The 21,029-nt window shown below is 51.5% G+C and overlaps 3 protein-coding genes across 3 annotated transcripts; 1 reads left to right on the top strand and 2 right to left on the bottom strand.

Moving 5' to 3' along the window:
• Positions 1-1,676: 1,676 nt before the first annotated feature.
• On the bottom strand, positions 1,677-10,191 carry Mrpl10 (mitochondrial ribosomal protein L10). The gene is made up of 5 exons (XM_051158448.1): positions 10,079-10,191; positions 6,040-6,209; positions 3,816-3,980; positions 3,420-3,564; positions 1,677-2,435 (listed from the first exon to the last, which is right to left on the bottom strand). Exons 1-5 carry the CDS (start codon positions 10,128-10,130, stop codon positions 2,179-2,181), a joined length of 789 nt encoding a protein of 262 aa, XP_051014405.1. The 5' UTR covers positions 10,131-10,191; the 3' UTR covers positions 1,677-2,178.
• Positions 10,192-10,299: 108 nt separating this feature from the next.
• On the top strand, positions 10,300-15,325 carry Lrrc46 (leucine rich repeat containing 46). Its single transcript, XM_051158435.1, has 8 exons — positions 10,300-10,597; positions 10,678-10,786; positions 11,571-11,679; positions 13,333-13,379; positions 13,623-13,732; positions 13,911-13,980; positions 14,287-14,426; positions 14,860-15,325. Exons 1-8 carry the CDS (start codon positions 10,576-10,578, stop codon positions 15,216-15,218), a joined length of 966 nt encoding a protein of 321 aa, XP_051014392.1. The 5' UTR covers positions 10,300-10,575; the 3' UTR covers positions 15,219-15,325.
• Positions 15,326-16,368: 1,043 nt separating this feature from the next.
• Scrn2 (secernin 2) lies at positions 16,369-20,147 on the bottom strand. Its single transcript, XM_051158447.1, has 8 exons — positions 20,078-20,147; positions 19,554-19,727; positions 19,106-19,287; positions 17,897-18,096; positions 17,240-17,455; positions 16,981-17,146; positions 16,711-16,891; positions 16,369-16,556 (listed from the first exon to the last, which is right to left on the bottom strand). The coding sequence occupies exons 2-8, from the start codon at positions 19,725-19,727 to the stop codon at positions 16,398-16,400; spliced, it is 1,278 nt and encodes a 425-aa protein (XP_051014404.1). The 5' UTR covers positions 20,078-20,147; the 3' UTR covers positions 16,369-16,397.
• Positions 20,148-21,029: the final 882 nt, after the last annotated feature.

Genomic DNA, 21,029 nt, shown 5'->3' with positions numbered 1-21,029 from the left:
GGGTTGGGGGCGGGGCGGCTGGTCCTGGCCCAGGCCTGAGGATAGCAGATCTTCAACACCAGTGTCTGAGCAGGATGAAAGATGATGTGGCACTGCTCCAAGTCTGGGAAGGAATGCTAAGGGGCCACTCCTTATTCAACTCCATCCACCCAGGATGTGTCCCAATCAAGGATGACAGCCACAGGCTGAGCACCTTATGTCCCTTGTTAGAAGTGCTGCTCCCTAGGCAGGTGTGATGGTATATGCTTTTAATCCCAGCACTGGGAGGCAAAGGCAGGAGGATCTTTGTGAGTTCAAGGCCAACTGGGTCTACAATGTTGAGTCTAGGACAGCCAGGGCTACACAGAAAAACCCTGCCTTGAGAAAATAAAAAGAGGGCCAGGCGTGGTGGCGCATACCTTTACTCCTAGCACTTGAGAGGCAAAGGCAGGCGGATTGCTGTGAGTTCGAGACCAGCCTGGTCTAAAAAAACAAAAACAAAACAGACAAACAAAAAACAAAAAAATAAAGAAAAATGCTGCCCACAGCCCCCAGATCCCATATTAAGAGAATTCTAGTTCCCTCAGATCCTTCCTGCTGCCAAGCACAGCCTTCATAAGGAAAAGCATGTGAAACAGGTTTCTGTAAGGACAGGACTAGGAAAGACAGGGTTTTGTTGTTGTTTGTTTTGGTTTTTGGAGACAGGGTTTCTCTATGTAGCCTTGGCTGTCCTAGACTTGCTTTCTAGACCAGGCTGGCCTTGAACTCATAAAGATCCACCTGCCTCTGCCTCCCAAGTGCTGGGATTAAAGTCGAGCACCACCATGCCTGGCTGGAAAGACAGTTTTTTGTTTTGATATTTATTTATGTATTATGTATACAATGTTATATCTGCATGTACAACTACACACCAGAAAAAGGAACCAGATCTCAGTACAGATAGTTGTGAGCTACCATGTGGTTGCTGGAAATTGAACTCAGGACCTCTGCAAGAGCAGACAGTGCTCTTAACCTCTGAGCCATCTCTCCAGCCCCCTGGAAAGACTTTTTAAGAAAAGAAAGTGAGACAATTTAGAGAGGACTTGAAATAACCAGAGAGTAGGTGGTGAGCACTTGTTGTTCTTCCAGAAGACTCAGGTTCAATTTCCCAGCCACGGGGGGCTCCCCACCACCTGTGACTCTAGTTCCAGGAGATCCGAGCCCTCTTCCTACCTCCATGGGTACCAGGCACACACATGGTACATAGATATAAATGCAAGCAGTTTTACACATAAAGTAAATCTTCAAAAAATAAAGAGTCCATAAAATGTATTTTATTTTTATCATGAAGTAATTTTCCCATCCCTTCTACAACCAAGCATCCCCCAAGGATGGAACACTAACCAGTATCTGAGCCCATGGGGACCCACTCATGAAGGATGGAACACTAACCAGTCTCTGAGCCCACGGGGACCCACTCATGAAGGATGGAACACTAGCCAGTCTCTGAGCCCACGGGGACCCACTCATGAAGGATGGAACACTAACCAGTCTCTGAGCCCACGGGGACCCACTCATGAAGGATGGAACACTAGCCAGTCTCTGAGCCCACGGGGACCCACTCATGAAGGATGGAACACTAGCCAGTCTCTGAGCCCACGGGGACCCACTCATGAAGATGTTCTAGTATGGGGAGTGGAGGCCTCAGAGAGCCAAGGTCAAGACTTTACCCAGGGCTTGAAACTTCTCCGCCTTTTCCTGAATGGCAAGGCATCAGGGAGCTGGCGGCTGTGTTTGGTGCCGTATTTAGCCCAAGACTCAGCAGGAGCCATTCACAGGTTTTCTTAACTGGTCCATCAAGGCATAAGGAGGAACCAGGAGGGTGGGCTGGGAAAACAGAGCAAGGGACAGTGGGCAGGACAGTCTCCATTCTCTCTGCCCTGTGCCTGGAGACCTGAAGGGGACTGCTCTTATCTGGTCCCTAGTTGGAACAAGTAAAGGCAGAGTGATTAGTGGAACGGAAGACAACGGACAGCCTCACTCTGAAATGGAATTGCTCTGCACCGTCCAGAGGCCTGTCCCCAAGGAGGCCACCGTGAATGGGAGCCAAGTCACACACGCCACTCTCACATGCCAAATTCTTTTAGATCTCTGCCAGACAACAGCACAGACAACAGGGACAGAGTGTATTTACAGGCGAAGCTGGGTGAAACAGGCCAGCTAGGAATCTGCAGCAGGGTCAGGAGGATGTGGCTCCCCACTGGCTGATGGGGCACAATCTCCCTCATGTTGCTGTTTGACATACTGATCCAACATGGAAGTCAGCTGAACAGGCTGGTGCTGAAGCAGGCAGCGGGTCTGTGCCATGAGGTGAGTAAGTCCTCCTACCAGCTCCCCCTGCAGCAGCTCCAGGCTGGGCAGCTTGGCATAGTCTACGAGACCCTGCCTGCTGAGGATGGTGTCATCAACGCAGCCACCTGGAAGAACATAGGGTCAGCTGCCCCTCCCCCCACACACTCCTCGCTTGAGAAGCATCATCTAAACCCCAGAACCTACTCTCCAGCGTCCTTCTCCCCTCCCAGTTGTTCCTCAAATCAGAGTCACACTTGTGCCAGCCGCCCCCCTACCCCCACCCCGCCTACTGTTGGGAATCAATCCCTCTCCTCTCCCAAAGTCAGTGGCTCCTAAACTTCTTTGAGGACAAGACCTTGGAGTGAAGAAATGGAGCTGCCATCTAAACGGCACACATGCACAGTGACGGGGATGGATGGAGGTGTCGCCCGCACAGCACTGGGGACCGTGTCTAACAGCGACCAACTACACATGTACAAACCAGGAGGATGGGTTGTGGCATACTATGTGTGTTTTGCAAGAAGCTGGGCGTGGTGGCGCACGCCTTTAATCCCAGTACTTGGGAGACAGAGGCAGGCGGATCGCTGCGAGTTCGAGGCCAGCCTGGTCTACAAAGTGAGTCCAGGACAGTCAAGGCTACACAGAGAAACCCTGTCTCAAAAACCCAAAAAAGAAAGAAAGAAAGAAAACACCAGGGGAAGAAAATTCTAGTGTGTAGGTTCCTAGGAAATGTGCATTTTCTGGAGACACAGGTAGTCTCCTCTACAGAATGAACCCCAACACACACTTATCACAGCACTGTAACTCAGCTCTATTTATGTTTTGTTTTGAGACAAGGCTTCTCTGTGAAGCCTTGACTATACTGGATTCGCTCTTGTGGAACAGGCTGCCTCTGCCTTGTCGCCACTGCGCCCATCTCAGTTACTTTTTCTTATTGTTTTTAATCTATTTATTAGGGAGCCATGCACCTCCCATGTCCAGTGACACAGCACAGGTGTAGAGTGACACAGTCAGTCCCCAATAAGCACGCTGACACAGGCCTCATCCACCAGAGGCTCCGCACCACTCACCGACTTCCCCAGCTCTAACTGGCAGGGCGCTCCACTCACCCAGCAGTGGCAGGAAAGGAACGCTCTTTAGGATCCGCACCATTTCCTTGACCTTGGGCTCTTCACTGACCAGCAGCAGATTGTGCCCAACAAAAAGTGGTAGCAGGGTTTGGTATTTGGACTGTTCTAGAAAAGGCTTCAGGACCTAAGGTCACAGGAAAGAACGACAAATGGGGGACAAGAGGAGGGGAAAGCCACATACCTTAGTCACAGGCTGTACCAAGCTGAGACTACACCCAAGGGTCCCCTCAGCCCCTACCCACCAGCTGGGCACCAGACTAGGGCAGCTTGTCTAGACAGACCGGGACGGAAATTGGAAGTACCCTGCAGGAGGAGCAGAGCCCAGAACCATTGAGCAGGCATGGGGGGAGACAGCCTGAGCCCGGGCGGCCCTACCTGGTTGGGGAAGACTTTCATCAAGATCTTGTGTTTCCGCAGCTGGTGCCGCAGGAGAACCTTGTCCTCTGCACTCATGGCCACGTTCTGGCAGACGGCTATCATTCGGTTGTCCCGAAAAACGGCCACTAAGTCTCGACGCAGCAGCTGGACGAGGCCTGACTCCTGCAACAGGAAGGGATGGCTGAGGAGCTATGAAGGTGGCCTGGCACCCTCTTGGCCCCCACATTAGCACTGGGGTGGTCAGTGATGCCAGATGTGTAACAACTGGAAGAGAGTGGATAGGAGAGTGGGACCTGACGCCTACAACGCGGAGCGCCTTCCACCATCACTGGTCTACTTCCTCTGGCAAACAGAGCAGAGTCTGCAAACCTGGGAGCCCCTGCTCTCTCCAGACACCTGGGCACGCCGCCTGTGCTGGTCATCTCAGTTAACTGTAATTACTTCATTACAGGCCGCAGTAATACAAGCCCGAAAAACTAATTCCAGCTGCTCAGGAGGCTGAGGCAGGAGAATCAGAACTTCAAGGCCTGCTTGAGGTACAGAGTGAGTTCAAGGGTAAATTTAGAAACTAAGTGAGATGGTCTCAAAATAAAAGGTAAAATAAAGGCTTGGGATAGAGCTTGGTAGCAGAATAGTTGTCCCGCATGTGTGACAAACCTGGTCCATGCCTAGTACTGCACATAAAATTACTTCAGTTATCAGGGCTAATGGTGAATTATTTGACCTTTTTTTTTAAAGATTTATGCCAGGCGGTGGTGGCACACACCTTTAATCCCAACACTTGGGAGGCAGAGGCAGGAAGATCTCTGTGAGTTCGAGGCCAGCCTGGTCTACAAAGCAAGTCCAGGACAGCCAAGGCTACAGAGAAACCCTGTCTTGAAAAGCCAAAGAAAACAAACAAACAAACCAAAAAGAAAAAATGGTTCATTACGCGTATGAGTGTTTTGCCTGCGTGTGCGTCTGCACCCTATGTGTGCAGTGCCCTAGGAGGCCAGAAGAGGGCACTGGATCCTGTACAGCTGAGGTGGCACATGGGTGCTTACCATCAAACTTGGGTCCTATGGAAGAACAAAACTGCTGAGCCATTTTCCAGCTCTCGCTTTTTTTTTTTTTTTTTGAGACAGTCTCCTCACAGTCCTGGATGATCTGGAATTCATTCTGCAGACCAGGCCAGCCTTGAATTTATGAACAACACTCTAGCTTCTGCCTTCTGAGAGCTGGAATTACAGGTATGCGCCGCTCTGCCCATTTGTTTTGTTTTTTCAGAACAGCTTGTCATACAGTGCAAAGTGGCCTTGAACTCCCTACACAGCCAAGGACGGCTCTGAACAACTGATCCTACGGCTTCCACCTCCTAATGCTAACTTTACAGGCTTGGGGTGCCACGCCTTGCTTCTTCCTGTTCTTTTCAAAAGACAAAACACTTCTGTCATCCCTTAGGGGAAACATGGAAGTTTCGGCTCCTTTAAAACAGGGTGTGGTAGCTCACACCTGTAATCTCAGCATCCAGGAGGCTAAGGTGAGATCGCCTGAACTCAGGAGTTTAAGAAGAGCTTGGTCTTAAGACTCCCTGTCTCAAAAAAGAAAAAAAAGAAAAAGAAAGAAAGAAAAAAAAAAGGGGGGGGGCAGGAGCAAAACTCCACCAATATGCTTGAAAAGTTTTTACAACTTTTTTTGAAGACAAATAAAAAATAAAGGAAATACAGACAGCGCAGGCAATTCACAGAACCAAGTGTATGTTTTAGTATAAAGTACCTGGGATAGAGGCTCAGAGAAGAAAAGTGCCTGCTGTGCAAGCTTGCAGATCTGAGTCCAATCCCAGAACTCACACACAAAAGCCTGATGTGGCCCCATACATCTGCAGCCACAGCACTCCTGCAGAGGGATGGGAGGCGGAGACAGAGCCGACCAGAAGCTTGTGGGCCCGCATTGGTTATGCAGCACGGCAGAGACAAGAGACTTTACAGGGCACGAAGAGAGAACTGACTCCTCAGAGTTCCCCTCTGTCCTCCACACATGAGCAGTGGCAAGTATGTACACACATTCACGTAGATCCACTAACACACACACACACACACACACACACACACACACACACACACACACAAACCTATCTGACTCAAAGTGGGCTAACTAACTTGGGCTCAAATGGGATGGTAAGCCACGTGGTTTAGAGCCCAACTTCACCCACCCACCACTAGGTAACCCTGAGTCTCCTTACCTCCTTGGGGGGTCTGGGAGGGGGTGGTAGGCATCTAGGGTTGATGGCAGGTTTAGGAGAAATATACTCAGTTACAGCCATTAGTTTCTGCCGCTCAAAGTGCATGACACGACGGTGGCGGGTCACAGCCTTGGAGCCATGGCGCACGGCCTGGACGGTGGGCAGCCAAGCTGGAAGGGGAGAGGACAAGACAGTAAGATACAGCCCCTGGGAGGACCTGGCTTGTCTCCAACAGACAAAAAGAGAAAAGTGTGGTTCAGAGCTAGACATGGCTACTTTTAGTGCGTGACCTTACCAGTAGCTCAGTCCCTTGAGACTCCCTTTCTGTAGGTTTTGGTTCCTGTCGCTCTTGCTTTGCTCTTAGACAGGGTCTCTATGGGGCCAGGCTGCCTTGTACTCACAGTGAAGCTGACGCTGACCTTCTGATCCACCCACTCCACTTGCGGGTGTTTGTCACTATGCCTGGTTTAAGCGTGTTGGGGATTGAACACAGGGCTTTGTGCATGCCAGGCAAGTATTCTACCAAGCAGACTCCAGAACCAGTCCTCTCTAAATCCGCCTTGTGTGTAGTGCTAGAATTGTTAAAGTTTTTTTTTTTTTTAACAAGATAAAGTATTTTAAAAGTACAAAGCAAATGGAGAACCAGGAATAGTGTGCACACTTCTAATTCAAGCACGCAGGAGGATAAGGCAGAGTAGCCACCAGTACCAGTCTGGGCTACTGAGACTACCACAAAACAGCGACAACAAACACCTAAATAAATAAACAAATGAAGAGAGGGTTAAGAAAAACCTGTCCTAGCCAGGTGTGGTGGCGCATGCCTTTAATCCAGCACTCAGGAGGCAGAGGCAGGTGGATTGATGTGAGTTCGAGGCCAGCCTGGTCTACAAAGCACATCTAGGACAGCCAAGACTACACAGAGAACCCTGGGGGGTGGGGGAAGACCTTATGGCCAAATAATAAAAATTTTAAGTTTGGGGTTCATATAGTCTGCCACTCAACTCTGCTAAAAACAGCCATTAAAAAACAAAACAAAACAACAACCAAAAAAACCCTAGGTGTCCAGGCTGGAGAGATGGCACAGAGGTTAAGAGCACTGGCTGCTCTTCCAAAGGTCCTGAGTTCAATTCCCAGCAACTACAACCCTTAGATAGCTCACAACCATCTATGAGATCTTGTGCCCTTTTCTGGCCTGCAGGTGTACATGCAGACAAAATACTATATATAATAAAAAAAAATTTTTTTTAAAGCCTAGGTGTGGTTGGGGCTGGAGAGATGGGCATAATTTTTGCTCTTACAGAAAGCCTGGGTTCATGTCCCAGCACCCACATGATGACGCACAGCCATCTGTAATTCCAGTTCCAGAGGATCTAAAGCCCTCTTCTGACATCCATAGGCACCAAGCAGAATGTGGTGTACATATATGCATGTAACCCAAACCCACAGAATCAATCCATCATCATCATCGTACCCAGACATGGTAGAACATGCCTGTAATCGACCACTCAGAAGATAGACCCAGGAGGACCACCCCAAGTTCAAGGCCAGACTGGTCTACACAGTGAGTTCCACACCAGCCAGGCCTATATTGTGAGCGACATACAGTCATTCTTTAAAATGAAGAAGCAAACTGGGTGCAGTGGTGCACTTCTTTACTCCTAGGGCTCAGGAGGGAGAGGCAGGTGGCTCTCTGTGAGTTTCAGGCTGGCTGCGGATACACGGTGAGACCCGGTCTCAAGATAAATAAGCGAGACATATCGAAACCAAAACAAAACAAAAGCCAGTGCAGCCAGAAACAGTATGTGAAGCGATGCCCCAGTAAAACTTTAATCATAAAACAGTCGTCATGGGCTGGGACTGCAACTAAGAGATACAGAACTGCTCTGTTAAGTACCAGGCCTAGGTTCCATCTCCAGCAATCAAGCCAGAAAAAAAATGGAGCAAATGAAAGAAAGAAAGAAAAAAAAAAAAACAGCACCAGGGCCAGTTCTACTGTAGAATGTCAATCCGCGACCTAAACAGTTCTTAAGTACAAGCAGCTCCATCCAGGCACCGTCTGGGAACTTGCTGGAAATACATACTCTCGTGCCTGCCCTAAACCTACAAAGACATCAGAAACTCTGGGGGCAGCGTCCAGTCCGCTGGCACTGCACGGTTCCATCCCTGAACTCTGAGGTCCGCTCCCGTGATTTGAAACAAGGAAGGAAGGAAAAGCACATTGTACCACTCTCCCAACGGGGTCTTTCCTCAGGTTACCTAGGAAGGTGAACACCTGGGATCCAAGTTCTAGGGAAGCGGAGTCAGGAGGATTAGTTCAAGGCCAACCTCAGCAAGGTGAGACCCAGACTCAAAAAGCAAAATGAAGGCCCGAGAGACAACTCATCCAGGATGGTAAATGCACTCACCCCCAAACCTGATGATCTGGGCTCAGCACCGCCCCCCCATTCCCCCTTGGACCATGCTATGGAGGAGGAGGGAAAAGATTTATGCAAGCTGTCCTCTGACCTTTAACGGTTCGTTCTTGGTGACAGGAAAAGCTTGAAAGGCCTATCAGAAACCAGGGAAATATTCCAAAGCTCTGAGCCAAAGTGACTCTTTCATCCCCAACGCTGTAGTTTAGCAGGAAAAGGATCAGCTAGAATATGGAGGATGGCCAGGGCAACACAAGACCTGTTAAGAGTGCCTCTGGAGCAGCCTGGCGGCGGCGGCGGCAGCAGCGGCGGCAGTACACGCCTTTAATCCCAGAACTCAGGAGGCAGAGGCAGGTGGATCACTGTGAGTTCGAGGCCAGCCTGGTCTACAAAGCGAGTCTAGGACAGCCAAGGCTAACACAGAGAGGCCCTGGGAGCGGGGGGCTGGCGGGAGTCGGGGGAGTGCCTTTGGAGTGAGATGGCACTGGATGTTAGGCCCACTCTGCAGCTTATTAGTGTTATTCTTGCCCAGTCATTAAACTGGCCCAAACTTTCAGTGAGCTTCTCTGTAAAGAGTTGACAATGCGTTCCTCCCAAGGTGCTTTTGCTTTAAGGTTTAAATGAGGAAATGGATGTAAAACAATAACCCGCAATCCCTGGTCTACAGGGCGGCGCCAAATTCACTCATTAAACGTTCAACGCGTGCTTACTGACGTCAGGCACCATGCCACTTACTAGCCGAGATGAATGGACAGGAAATTTAACGAGACAGGCGCACAGGCAACAATAGACGGGATGGACTAAGCGGGAGGATCGATAAGCTGAACACAAGCAAAAGGTTTCGCTGTGGAACCTGCTTTATAGAGAGAAGGTAGTTGAGAGAGGGGACTGTTTAGACTAAAGACCTTAAGAAGGAATAGCTAGCCGGACGTGGTAGCGCACGCCTGTAATCCCAGCACTCGGGAGGCAGAGGCAGGAGGATCGCTGTGAGTTCGAGGCCAGCCTGGTCTACAAAGTGAGTCCAGGACAGCCAAGGCTACACAGAGAGACCTTGTCTCGGGAAAAAAAAAAAAAAAAAAAAGGAATAGATAAAGATCCCGCCGCCAAGGACTCTCTTGGGGCCAGGGGCAAGAACGGAGCGAAGGATTAGAAAAATCCAAGGCAAGGGTGTAGGAATAAATAAACACTGTTGTTGTTGGTGACCTCGTTGCTGCGATTACGTGTGTGTGCGGCGGGGTGCAGGGGACGTGTGTGTGTGTGTGTGGCGGCGGAGTGCAGGGGATGTCATAGGTAACTGGACGGGGTGCAGGGGACGTGTGTGTGTGTGTGTGTGTGGCGGCGGAGTGCAGGGGATGTCATAGGTAACTGGACGGGGTGCAGGGGACGTGTGTGTGTGTGTGTGTGTGTGTGTGTGTGTGTGTGTGTGTGTGTGTGTGTGTGTGTGGCGCGGCGGGGTGCAGGGGATGTCATAGGTAACTGGACCCGGTCAAATCAGAGACCCGGCTAGTGACATGGTCACCGATTGCTGTCCGCGGTCAGAGTTTACGGGAAAGGTCGGAGGGAAAAGAGGGAGGCAAGGACTAGAGAGTAATGGCCAATGCGCAGCGAGGCCGTGGGCCGCTCCTTACCCGCCCGGGGCGGGAGACCTCCTCGAAGTAACCCAGCCACCGTCGCAGCCATCGCTACAGGAAGTACCCAGGAGTGCTGCGCGGAGGCGGAAGAAGCTAAGGATTGTGGGGCATCAGGGAAAACCCGGGGCCGGAAACAGTGGGAGAGCCGCCGGATAGAGCCGCTACCCGCATGCGTAGAGCTGAGCCTGTAGTCCCCGCCCTCACTCCTCCCGGACCTGGCGTCCAGTCTCCTAGCAACGACGCGAACCTTCAAGAAACCGTTCTCATTCTTCCGGTCCTTTCAGTTTAAAGCCAGTAAAGTCACGCCACACACTTCTAACTCCAGATCCTTCGCTCCGATTTACTCCTGTCTTCCACCGCAGCCCCGACGATTGGCTCTGGAACCAACCAACCCCTGTCCTCGCCCCCTCACTCATCCATCCTTAAGCGGTCGTCTAAACGTCTCTGCTCCTCTTTGGCCATTGCCCTCAAGCTGCGGCTGTTTATTTTAGGTCATGCCGGGAGATGAGGAGAAAGGTGAGTTGGTGGATAGAAAGAACAGTTGGTCAGGTCTCCAAGAATGAAGACAGGTGACAAAGGGGCTCCTCTTTTCACAGCTAAGAATGCTACTCAGAAAACAAAGGAAGAAGGCGTCTACATTACTGAGGCCCTCATCACTAAGCGGAACTTGACCTTCCCTGAGGATGACGACCTGTCAGAAAAGATGTGAGTGGATGAGAAAGAAATAGTTTGCTGAGCTGTACTAATTCTGTAACTCATGTTTGTCTCTTTAGTTGCTGCACATGCCATACTTTACAATTGGGCTTTTTTTTCTTCTTTTTTCTCTTTCTTCCTTTCTTTCTTTCTGTTTTCTGGTTTTGGTTTTTCAAGATAGTTATCCAGAGGGCCCATTTTCAGCTTTTTGTCCTACCAGTAAAGAACTATGTGTCTGAAACCAGCCACTCTCATGCCCTAGACACCAAGACACAGTCAAGAAGCTGGTTTTTTTTGGTTTTGGTGTTTTGTTTTGTTTTGGTTTTTGGTTTTTCAAGATAGGGTTTCTCCATGTTAACCTTGGCTGTCCTGGACTCGCTTTGTAGACCAGGCTGGCCTTGGACTTACAGCGATCCACCTGCCTCTGCCTCCCGAGTGCTGGGATTAATGGCTTGTGGTGCCATGCCGGGCAAGGAGCTGTTCTTGACATCTCATCAAAAGCACTCAGCCAGGTTGGAGATATGGCTCAGAGGTTAAGAGCACTTATCTGCTCTTCTAAAAGCCCTGAGTTCAATTCCCAGCAACCACATGGTGGCTCACAACCATCTATAATGAGATCTGGCATGCAGACACACATGCGGGCAGAATACTGTCTAAATAATAAATACATAAATCTTAAAAATATATATATATCACTCAGCCCTCCTCCTTTCCTTGGGACCAGTCTCCTCCTCCCTCCCTGCCATCAGCTACTAAGAGGCCGCAGGTGTGAAGCACTCCACTCACTCTCCTCCAGGTTTCATACCCTTGATGAACTGGAGACTGTCCGCCTGGATCGGGAAGGGATTACTTCTATTGGGAATTTGGAGAGCCTCCGGAATATCCATAGCCTCTACCTGCAGTCGGTAAAGTCTCACCCCAAGCTTCCTGCCCCCTCCCTGCTGCAAACTTTGTCTAACAGCCCAATGCTCCATCTTTTTTTTTTTTTTTTTTTTTCTTTCCTTCTCCCATTTCTGGTGTTTGGCAAGGAGAACATTACCAAATGAATCAGGAATTCTCCTGAATTGAAACACTTAATTTCTGGGTGTGCTGGCGCATGCCTTTAATCCCACCACCTGGGAGGCAGAGGCAGGTGGACCTCTGTGAGTTCAAAGCCAGTGTGGTCAACAGAACGAGTTCCAGGACAGCCAGGGCTACACAGAGAAGCCCTGTCTCGAAAAACAAAAAGACTGATTTCCTACCCCACCTCACCAAGAGCTCCTGAACATGATCTTGAATCAGCATTGTTCAGACACTTCTCTCGGCCTAGATCCTAGACCTTCCAGACAGGAGGCCCTGGCAGGCTCAAGCCTGTTCCCAGCTTGGGTGGTGGCGTGCACCTGTAACCTCAGTACTTGTGTTACTCACGAGGCTGAAGCAGAAGGATCACATGATTGAGGCTACCCTGCGCTACATGGGAAGTTTCTGTCTGCCCTACACAAAACCCTGTCTTAAAAACAAATACAGATCCCAGTGTAGTGGTGCATCCTTTTGGTCCCATCACTTGGGCAACAGAGGCAGGCAGGATCTTTAGAAATTGGAGGCCAGCCTGGTCTATGATTTCCAGGACAACCAAGGCTACATAGAGTGACTGTGCCTCAATGGATGGATGGATGGATGGATGGATGGATGGATGGATGAATATATGAAATGGCTGGCAAGATGGCTCCTTAGGTAAAAAGCACTTGCTGCCAAGCCTGGTAATCTGAGTTCAATCCCAGGACCCACGTAGTAGGAGAGAATTGACTCTTTTCAATTTTGGTTTTTGACCTCCACACACATGTGCTCACACACCACATACAAAAAAAAAGTCATTAAAAATGTTTAGAATAGGGCTGGAGAGATGGCTCAGTGGTTAAGAGCACCGCCTGCTCTTCCAAAGATCCTGGGTTCAATTTCCAGCAACCACATGGTGGCTCATAACCATCTGTAATGTGATAGGGCGCCCTCTTCTGGCTTGCAGGAGTACATGCAAGCAGAGCACTGTATACATAATAATAAATAAAATTTTAAAAAATGATTTAAAAAAAATGTTTAGAATAAACAAGTGCCCAGTTACTATTTTGGTGAAAAGATTTTCCCATGTCCCACGTCCTTCGGATCTTTTGAAGGCTGTGCAGTGGTGGCTGGGTGGTCGTCAGCCTTTCCCTAGGCAGAATACAGCCAGAGCCCTTAAACATCTCCTAGATAAACCTTGTGAATTAACTAATATACGATTATTGTTCCTTCTGGGTTTACAGGCCCCAGTGAGGCCTTTTCCATCCCTCTAACGGCCCCTTGGTTTCCTTATTTGATTCTGTTCATTGAACTAGCCCCGAGTTGACATGTTAACCAGAGAAAACAAATCATCTTTCCCCAAGGAAATGAGATCCAGCCACTCAGTCAGGTTGAGTGGTCATTCTCACAGTGTAATGGCGGCAGCTGAGAGTAGCCACGGTCTTAGGGCTTTACCCTTTAAAGAGGACCCCCCCACCCAGCTGACCTTAGCTTGGTTTCCCCACCTTGCTTTCTTCCTGCAGAATAAGATCCAGCGAATCGAGAACTTGGCATGCCTCACCTCCCTGCGGTACGTGGCACCGAGGCAGCAGAGTATAGGAGTGGGTGGCGGGGAAACTGGCTGCACCCCTAGAACTGGCCTGATGCTTTCCAAGCCTTGTTTGTTCCTCACCAGACACTTTCCTCACCCCCCAAGGCTAGGTGTCGCCACTTGTCAGCCAGCTGCCTACACAGGGGAGCCTTGGTACCTGGTGTCCCCCTCCAGCAGTCCTGTAGCTTAGCCTTGTCTCTGCCCCTCCCTCTTGCCCTGCAGCTTCCTGTCTCTGGCAGGAAACCGAATTAGGCAGGTGGAAAACCTCCTTGACCTCCAGTACCTCCAGTTTCTGGACCTTTCTGAGAACCTGATTGAAACGCTAACACTAGGTAGGAATACCTTGCCCTGGTTCATGGGATGGGTGGGTCCCCTGTGGCGTCCTCCCTCCTCTTGGCTCCAAGCTCCTTGTGGTTTTTTTTTTTAATGGTTGTGCCCCCCCCCCCCCCCTTTTCTCTTCGGGGGTGCAAAGCAGGCATGAGACCCTCATACATTCTTTCTGCTGTACAGATGAGCTCCCCCAGAGCCTTCTCATTCTCAACCTGTGTGGAAACCCCTGCACCAACCAGGATGGCTACAGGTGAGGAGGGACTGAAGCTGGGAGAACAGAGGTGCCAGATGAGCTGGAAAGCCACTCTCAGCCTGCAACCCTGATGTACCCATCATGCCCTCTGCTCCCAAACTGAGTCTGTCACTTTCCAATCCCATCTCCAGCACCTCACAAGAGCCAGCCTATTGCTCTTTGGGGCTGACCCCAGGCCCACCTCCTAGTCTCAGAGTCATACTCATTCAGGTATGGGCACTAAAGCATATGTCACTGTCCCCTCCCCCAGGTTCCATAGCAGGGATGCCCACATGGGCAGCCTCTGCTCTTTCTGCCTTACAGGAAGATGGTGATAGGCGCCCTGCCACTGCTCTTGGACCTGGACAGGCAGCCTATATCAGAGCGCTGGACCTCAGATGAGGAGAAGGAATCATCAGATGAGGAATTTCCAGAGCTGACTGGCCCCTTCCGCACAGAGCGAGGTGACTATTTCCTGCAGCTTGCAGCCTCCCCAGGCTCACACTGCCCTAGGGGACTCAGGGAATGACCCTGACACCATCCTAGGCAGCTAGCTCCGTGGTCTCCTCCACTCCAGGCCCTTCATGGTTCTAGAATGGCATTCAGGAGGGAGGGAGGTGTGTCATCCTCTGGCAGGGCTCATGGTCCCTGGGGGTTACAAGCTCACTTTCCATCAGCCTCAGGCCACCAGCTCGCCATAATAGAGTGAGTGGGTATCGATGATCCACCTCCGTCCAGAATCAGGGCGGGGTCTAACTGGAGGACACATGGGACTCATCTCTTCTCAGTCCCATAATCCTACTGGGAAGGTCTGTCCATCTGTCAGGAGGTTCACCAGGGATACCCCGAGCCTGAGGCCCTCCTGCTGAGCCCAGGGCTCCACCTCCCCTCCCCCAGGATTCTTCAAGGACCTGGAGCAGGAACTGCACCAGCATCAGGAACGCCGGCAGCAGGCAGTCCTGGCAGAGCACTTGTCAAGGATGGAGACACGGCCTGTCCTCACAGAGCTGCCCCTGCGGCCTGCAGTGCCCATGGCTGGGGACTGCAGCCCTGCTGTCACTACACAGCCTGAGGAGTCAGCCCCTAAGGACACCTCCCCAACCCAGACTGCCTCCTCTACCAAGAAACGGATTCCCAGGAGCCGGAAAAGCTCTGTCCAAGCAAAGAAGGGGACTCCAGCAGCCACAGCTCCCAAGACCTCTCTATCTGTAGCTTCTAGCATCACAAAAACTACAACCAAAAGAAGCACAAAGTAACGGTCAGCCTCTGCACACTTGCCCTCCTTTTAAGGCCCTGCACCTGTGGCAGGACCCCCCTCCCCACAATAAAGTGTCTCTGAGCTTGGAATGCTTTTCATGTCACACGGTTGGGCAAGTCAAGGAAAGGAATCAAAACCACAGCCCCCACCCCTACCCCAAAGCAGCTTAACCTTTCAGGAATGCTGGAAAGGGCTGGCACCTCTCTAGGTCTCCAGCTTGCTTGCCCCCAAGTGGGCAAGACGTGGGACCATCTCACAGACATGGTTGCCGTCTCACGGTGAGAGAGCTTTGTGGTTTTTTTTTTTTAAAGATCGTGCCTCACAAAGACTGGAGAGATGGCTCAGTGGTTAAGAGCTCTGGCTGTTCTTTTCGTAGGACCCAGGTTCAATTCCCGGCACCCACATGGCAGCTCACAACTATCTGTAATTCCAGTTCCAGGGGCTCGGACACCCTCAAGCAAGCGTACATGCAGGCAACACAGCAATGCACATTAAAATAAAATCATTAAAAAAAGAAACAGAACAAAACTCTTTTAGCAGTGGGGCATGGTAGCGCACGCCTTTGATCCCCGCACTTGGGAGGCAGAGACAGGTGGATCTCTGTGAGTTCGAGGCCAGCCTGGTCTACAGAGTAAGTCCAGGACAGCCAGGGCTACACAGAGAAACTTTGTCTCACAAAACAAAAACAAACAAACAAACAAATAAATAAATAGTGCCTTACTGTGCAATCTTGGCTGGCCTGGAACTCACAGATCTCCATCCTGCCTCTGCTTCCTGAGTAATTGGATTAAAGACACGCTACCATGCAGTCCAAGCAAAGGACTGGGGTCTTGATTGTCTCCAAATAGCAGCCCAATGAGGCATGATCTTGGGTCTTTGTGAACCCCACCACCACCACCACACACACGAGCTAGGTGCCATCACACCCGTCATTAGGGTTTATGACTTACAACCAGCCTGCTAGGAGCTTCGCTTTGCCCTGGCTCTGCTTGCCCCACTAGACCTGAGATCCAGTTCCCAGAATAAGGAAATAAAACACATTTAATAAGCCAAAGGCTGTGCCAGCCACTCAGAACCTTGGTGAGTGGTGTGAGGAGATGCCTGTGATCCCCTCCCCCGACACACAGCTCATGACAGCTGGACTCTGCACCCAGTGGGCCAAGAGGTGCTGCATTGCTTAAGGATAGGCCTGATGCTCCCTCTCCACAAAGGCTGGGAAGAGGCTGCCCAGCCCGTGGGGAGGTGAGGTCTGGTCTCCAGCAAGCAGTCCTCTCAAAGCCTCCAGGCCTTCCTGCTCCAGGCTCTGCTGCTTCTGCCGGAGCCGCTGTCCCTCCTCCTAAGGGGAAAAGCAGGAGTGAGGAATGTGGACTTTCCCCCCACCCCCCAGCCAGGAGAAGCCCAAGGTTGGCTGAAGGCCCCACCCATCTCCAGGCCCAGGCCCTTTCTAGAAAGTGCTTCCTACCTGCCCTCAGCAGAGTCCCCAGGGTTACCTGGTCATTCTCCATCAACCGCAGGGCTGCCTGGTGTCCACGATAGAGTAAATGTCGGCGATCCACCTGAGTCTGGAATCTGGGGAGGATCCGAACAGGGTCCTGGGCTCCAAAAGTGGGGGACAGCACCTGGGGGGCCTGGGACACCCCCATTTCAAAGATGAAAGGTTTGAAGACCGACCTAATGAGACACAGGTTGAAGGACTGATACAGCAGCAAGGGGCACGTCCCATCACGTCCCCTGACCAGGATGCCCTCTTCGTTCCTCACCTGGATGGGTCGGGTGTGGCAGTGAGGAAATGGACACAGGGCTTTATGGGATCCTGGGGCAGGACTGACACCATACTGGCTGTGGTGCGGAAGCCTCCGGAGTCCATGCAGATGCCACTCTCCTTGTTCCTGAGGATGCCCATCATCACCTCTGGTGTGATGTTCCCTGTAAGGAGGAAGTGGGGAGGGCTCAGCAAATGGGCGTGAGAAAGAGACTCCGGCTGGGGTGCTGTGGCCCTCCCGCCCACTACTCACAGACCTTGTTGCTGTTGCAGCAGCTCACACCCAGCCCGGAAGCGGGCCTTGGCAGCCTCCATGCGCACGGGCTGCTGGATCAGGGAGAAGATCTCTGCAAAGTCAAAGGTGCCCCGCCCAGTCCACCAACCCTGGGCCTTGGCGTAGCTACGGAGCTCTGGGTGTTCTGCTGAGATGTCTGTGCCAATGCTCAGCTGGTTGGAAATGTTCCGAGCACCCGCTGGGAAAGAAGAGCGGCTTGTTTAGCTGTTGCGGGGCACCCCGCTTATGTGCCAAGCCCTGGGTGAGGAACTTGGATTGTTTTAACAAGCACAACCTGCCCTCAAGGGGCCTATGGTGATGAGCCAGACCAATCAGCCAGGGCTAAGTCATAGGACATGACTCCCTAACCATGCAGGGAGATCCAGGAAGGCTTCCCAGAGGAAGGGGCAGGATAAAGCATGGGGGCATTTGGCCACAGAAGAGGAAGAGTTAGTTCCTAAGTGGGTTCATTTCTAGTCTCCCAAGGTGTCACAAGAGTAAGTCCCTCCCTGACCCACCAATCATTTCCCACTGCCCAAGACTGTCAGGGAGAGCAAAAACGGTAGCCTCCACAGCGGAGATCAGTACCTGGAGAGGTCTAGGTTCCCTCTCGGAGGCAGCCTCTATGCTAGACTCCTACCCTGGATCCGCTGAGCAGCCCACAGCCTGCCAGCTGTCTCCAGCACCCATGCCTCTGTCCGGTCTGCCAGTAGGAAGGTGTTGTGGTAGCAGAATGGCACAGGGTCCTCCCGGCAGCTGCCCCCCTGCCCATAGCGTTCCAGCAAGCCTGCAATCACATTTACAGCCTCCTGGGCGGTGCTGCTCCGTTCCAAAGCCAGCCTGACAGAGAGGTCAGAGGTCAGAGGTCAGAGGTGATCCAGAAGGATGAAAAGCCCAAGTCACAAGCCGGACTTGTGGTGGCACACGTCTTTAATCCCAGCACTTGAGAGGCAGAGGCAGGCGGATCGCTGTGAGTTCGAGGCCAGCCTGGTCTACAAAGTGAGTCCAGGACAGCCAAGACTATACAGAGAAACCCTGTCTCATAAAAAAGAAAGAAAGAAAGAAAGAAAGAAAGAAAGAAAAGCCCACGTCACACAGCAAACCCAGCAGCAGTGATGGCGTTGCAGTCATGAAGGCCAGGCCTGGTGGCACAGACCTGGGATCCCAAAGAAGAGGTGAAGGCAGGAGGGTCAGAAGTTCATCTCCAGACTCAGCCACATACTATACGATTGGAGGGAAACACCTCTAACCCCAGCACTTGGGAGGCAGAGGAAAGTGGATCTCTGTGAGGTCAAGGCCAGCTTGGTCTACATAGCAAATTCTAGGCCAGTCAGGCGTACACTGAGAGACCCTGTCTTGAAACACAACACCGAACCAAACAAACAAACATGGAAGAAACAATATGCCTGTGATTTGCAAGCTTTGAACTGAGAGTCCCATGGAAAGGTCTGGAACACTGTCTCCAAGGAAAAAGTACCTGAACCTCTCCTCTGCCTCACACTTTATATACAGTTTCTATAAATATCTATGAGATATTTCAGTTGACAAAAATAGTGGTGGCCTACACGCAAGCGGATCTCCATGAGTTCAATGCCAGCCTGGTTTACAGATTAAGTTCCAGGACAGCCAGGACTGCAAAAAGAAACCCCTGTCTCAAACAGAAAACAAAATGAAAAAAAGGTACTGAAAAAAAGAAAGAAAAAAAAAATCAAACCAGTCTTAGCCAAGGGAGGTCTTTATCAGACAGAAGAGCTACTGTGGCCTCCTTAAAGAGGCCACAAGGGCAAGGCCAACGGACCTGGGTGTTAGAGGGGTGGGAGGCGGCGGGGTATGAAGAGTCGGTCTGTACCTGAGTAGATCCATACCCAGCAGGGCTTCCCCTTCCCCGACAGGTTCCTTGGTCCACACTGCTTCATTGCCAATGCACACACCACATTCGTTGGCTCCCATCTCAGCTCCCCACAGCCAGGCAGGGCGGCTCAGAATCACGGCGCGTGTCTTCCCCACCTGTTCCACCTCGATGTAGGTGCACTGGAGGCAAGGAGAGAAGAATTCACCGGAGGGAAAAAACAAACAAACAAAACCAAAAACACAGAACCCACCCCCCCCCCGCCCCCTGCACTTTGTCAGCCTTAAGAAAGGTCACACACCAGTAAACTCAGTTAGCAGAAGCTAACTAGACTCAAGGTGGACTTGAAGTCCATACTCTTTCCACTGCATCTGCCCCGCGTCCCAGGTGCAAGAAAACGAAGGTCTCGGGATAAAGACCTTCCAGCTCCTTCAGCGTCCTAACCCACCTGGAGCCGGCTCCCGGGGCTGTGAGTGCCTGCCGGGATATACACCACCTCCTGCACTTCATCTCGGGGGCGGTCCGAGTTCTTTGCGAAGATCACAGCTGGGATGGCTGAGGCCGGGGGCACAGAAACAAAGCAGTCGCAGGAGCAAGGGGCTACAGGGCTCGACGAGGCCATCTACGAAGAAGTAGGAGATGATTATGTCCCTCCAGTGCCGCCTCTCCACAGTCCTGGCCACTGTCACAACGTGTGCACACGGAGAAGTACAGAGTCAACGCCAGACGCTCTGGTGCGGAAGCACTGGGCACACATTCAAAGTGCGTTGCGCACTAACCGCGCTCTTGGCTTGGACTCAGCGGACAGTGAAGACTCTGCAAGTTAGGAGCGTCCGCTTTAGGGTCCTGGCCCTTCTAGGCTGTTGGGATAGTGTCTAGGCACTAACGCCGCCGGCTCGAAGGCTCCCAAGCCGCTGCGCATGCCCACATTCGCCCTCCTCTTCCGTCCGACCCTTTCCAACTCCTCAGTACCTCCACTTCTCAGTTTCTCTGCCTCCAAAACCCCCCAACTCGGTTCCAGGCACCACAGCCTCCTCTTCAGGTCTGATCTGTTTCGCGGGGACCTAAGGTCCTAAGTGACCTGGAAGACCTTTGTCCCCGGGGGCGGGGCGGAAAGGAACGCCCGCAATGCCACTGTCATCCACGAGGGTGCGCGCTAGCTGGCAGCACTTCTTAGAGCGCAGTGGCCTTTCAAATCCTGCCTAGGTGACCTGGTCTTCCCTTTCAGACTTTACCGATTGGCGCGCTGTGAGGAGGTGGAGCTGAAGGAGAAAGCAAGCCTAAGTGAAAAGAATGTATTCAGGAAACTGGCAACCCTGCGGGGGGGGGGGGGAGGAACGGGGGGGGGGTCCAGAGATTAAGGAAGAAGTTTAGCCACCTACACCCTGATTTGAATTTCAAAGACTCAATGCCAGTAAAACTGCGCAGGCACAAGACTGCAGGCACTGGAGGCGTAGGGATATCTTAAATTACTGTATTCCCGCCTCCATTTCTCCCCACCCCCCCCCCCTCACCCCCCAACCCCCCACCCCGACACAGGGTTTCTCTGTAGCTCTGGGGGCCCTGGAACTCTCTCTATAGACCAAGCTGGCCTCGAATTCAGGGATCTGCTGGCCTCTTTCATCTGAGTGCTGGGATTAAAGACATGCACTGCCACCACCTGGCATAAAAATAAAAATAAAATCGCCGAGCGTGGTGGTGCACACCTTTAATCCCAGCACTCGGGAGGCAGAGGCAGGCAGATCGCTGTGAGTTCGAGGCCAGCCTGGTCTACAAAATGAGTCCAGGATGGCCAAGGCTACACAGAGAAACCCTGTCTCGAAAAAATAAATAAATAAATAAATAAAAAATAAAAATAAAACAGCCAGGGCTATTACACAGAGAAACCTTGTCTCCGGAAAAAACAAAACAAAACAAAACAAAA

Source organism: Acomys russatus, chromosome 16, assembly GCF_903995435.1.
Source record: "Acomys russatus chromosome 16, mAcoRus1.1, whole genome shotgun sequence".
Lineage (NCBI taxonomy): Eukaryota > Metazoa > Chordata > Mammalia > Rodentia > Muridae > Acomys > Acomys russatus.
Note: the sequence above shows the minus strand (reverse complement) of the source record. Positions and strands in the feature narration are given on the sequence as shown.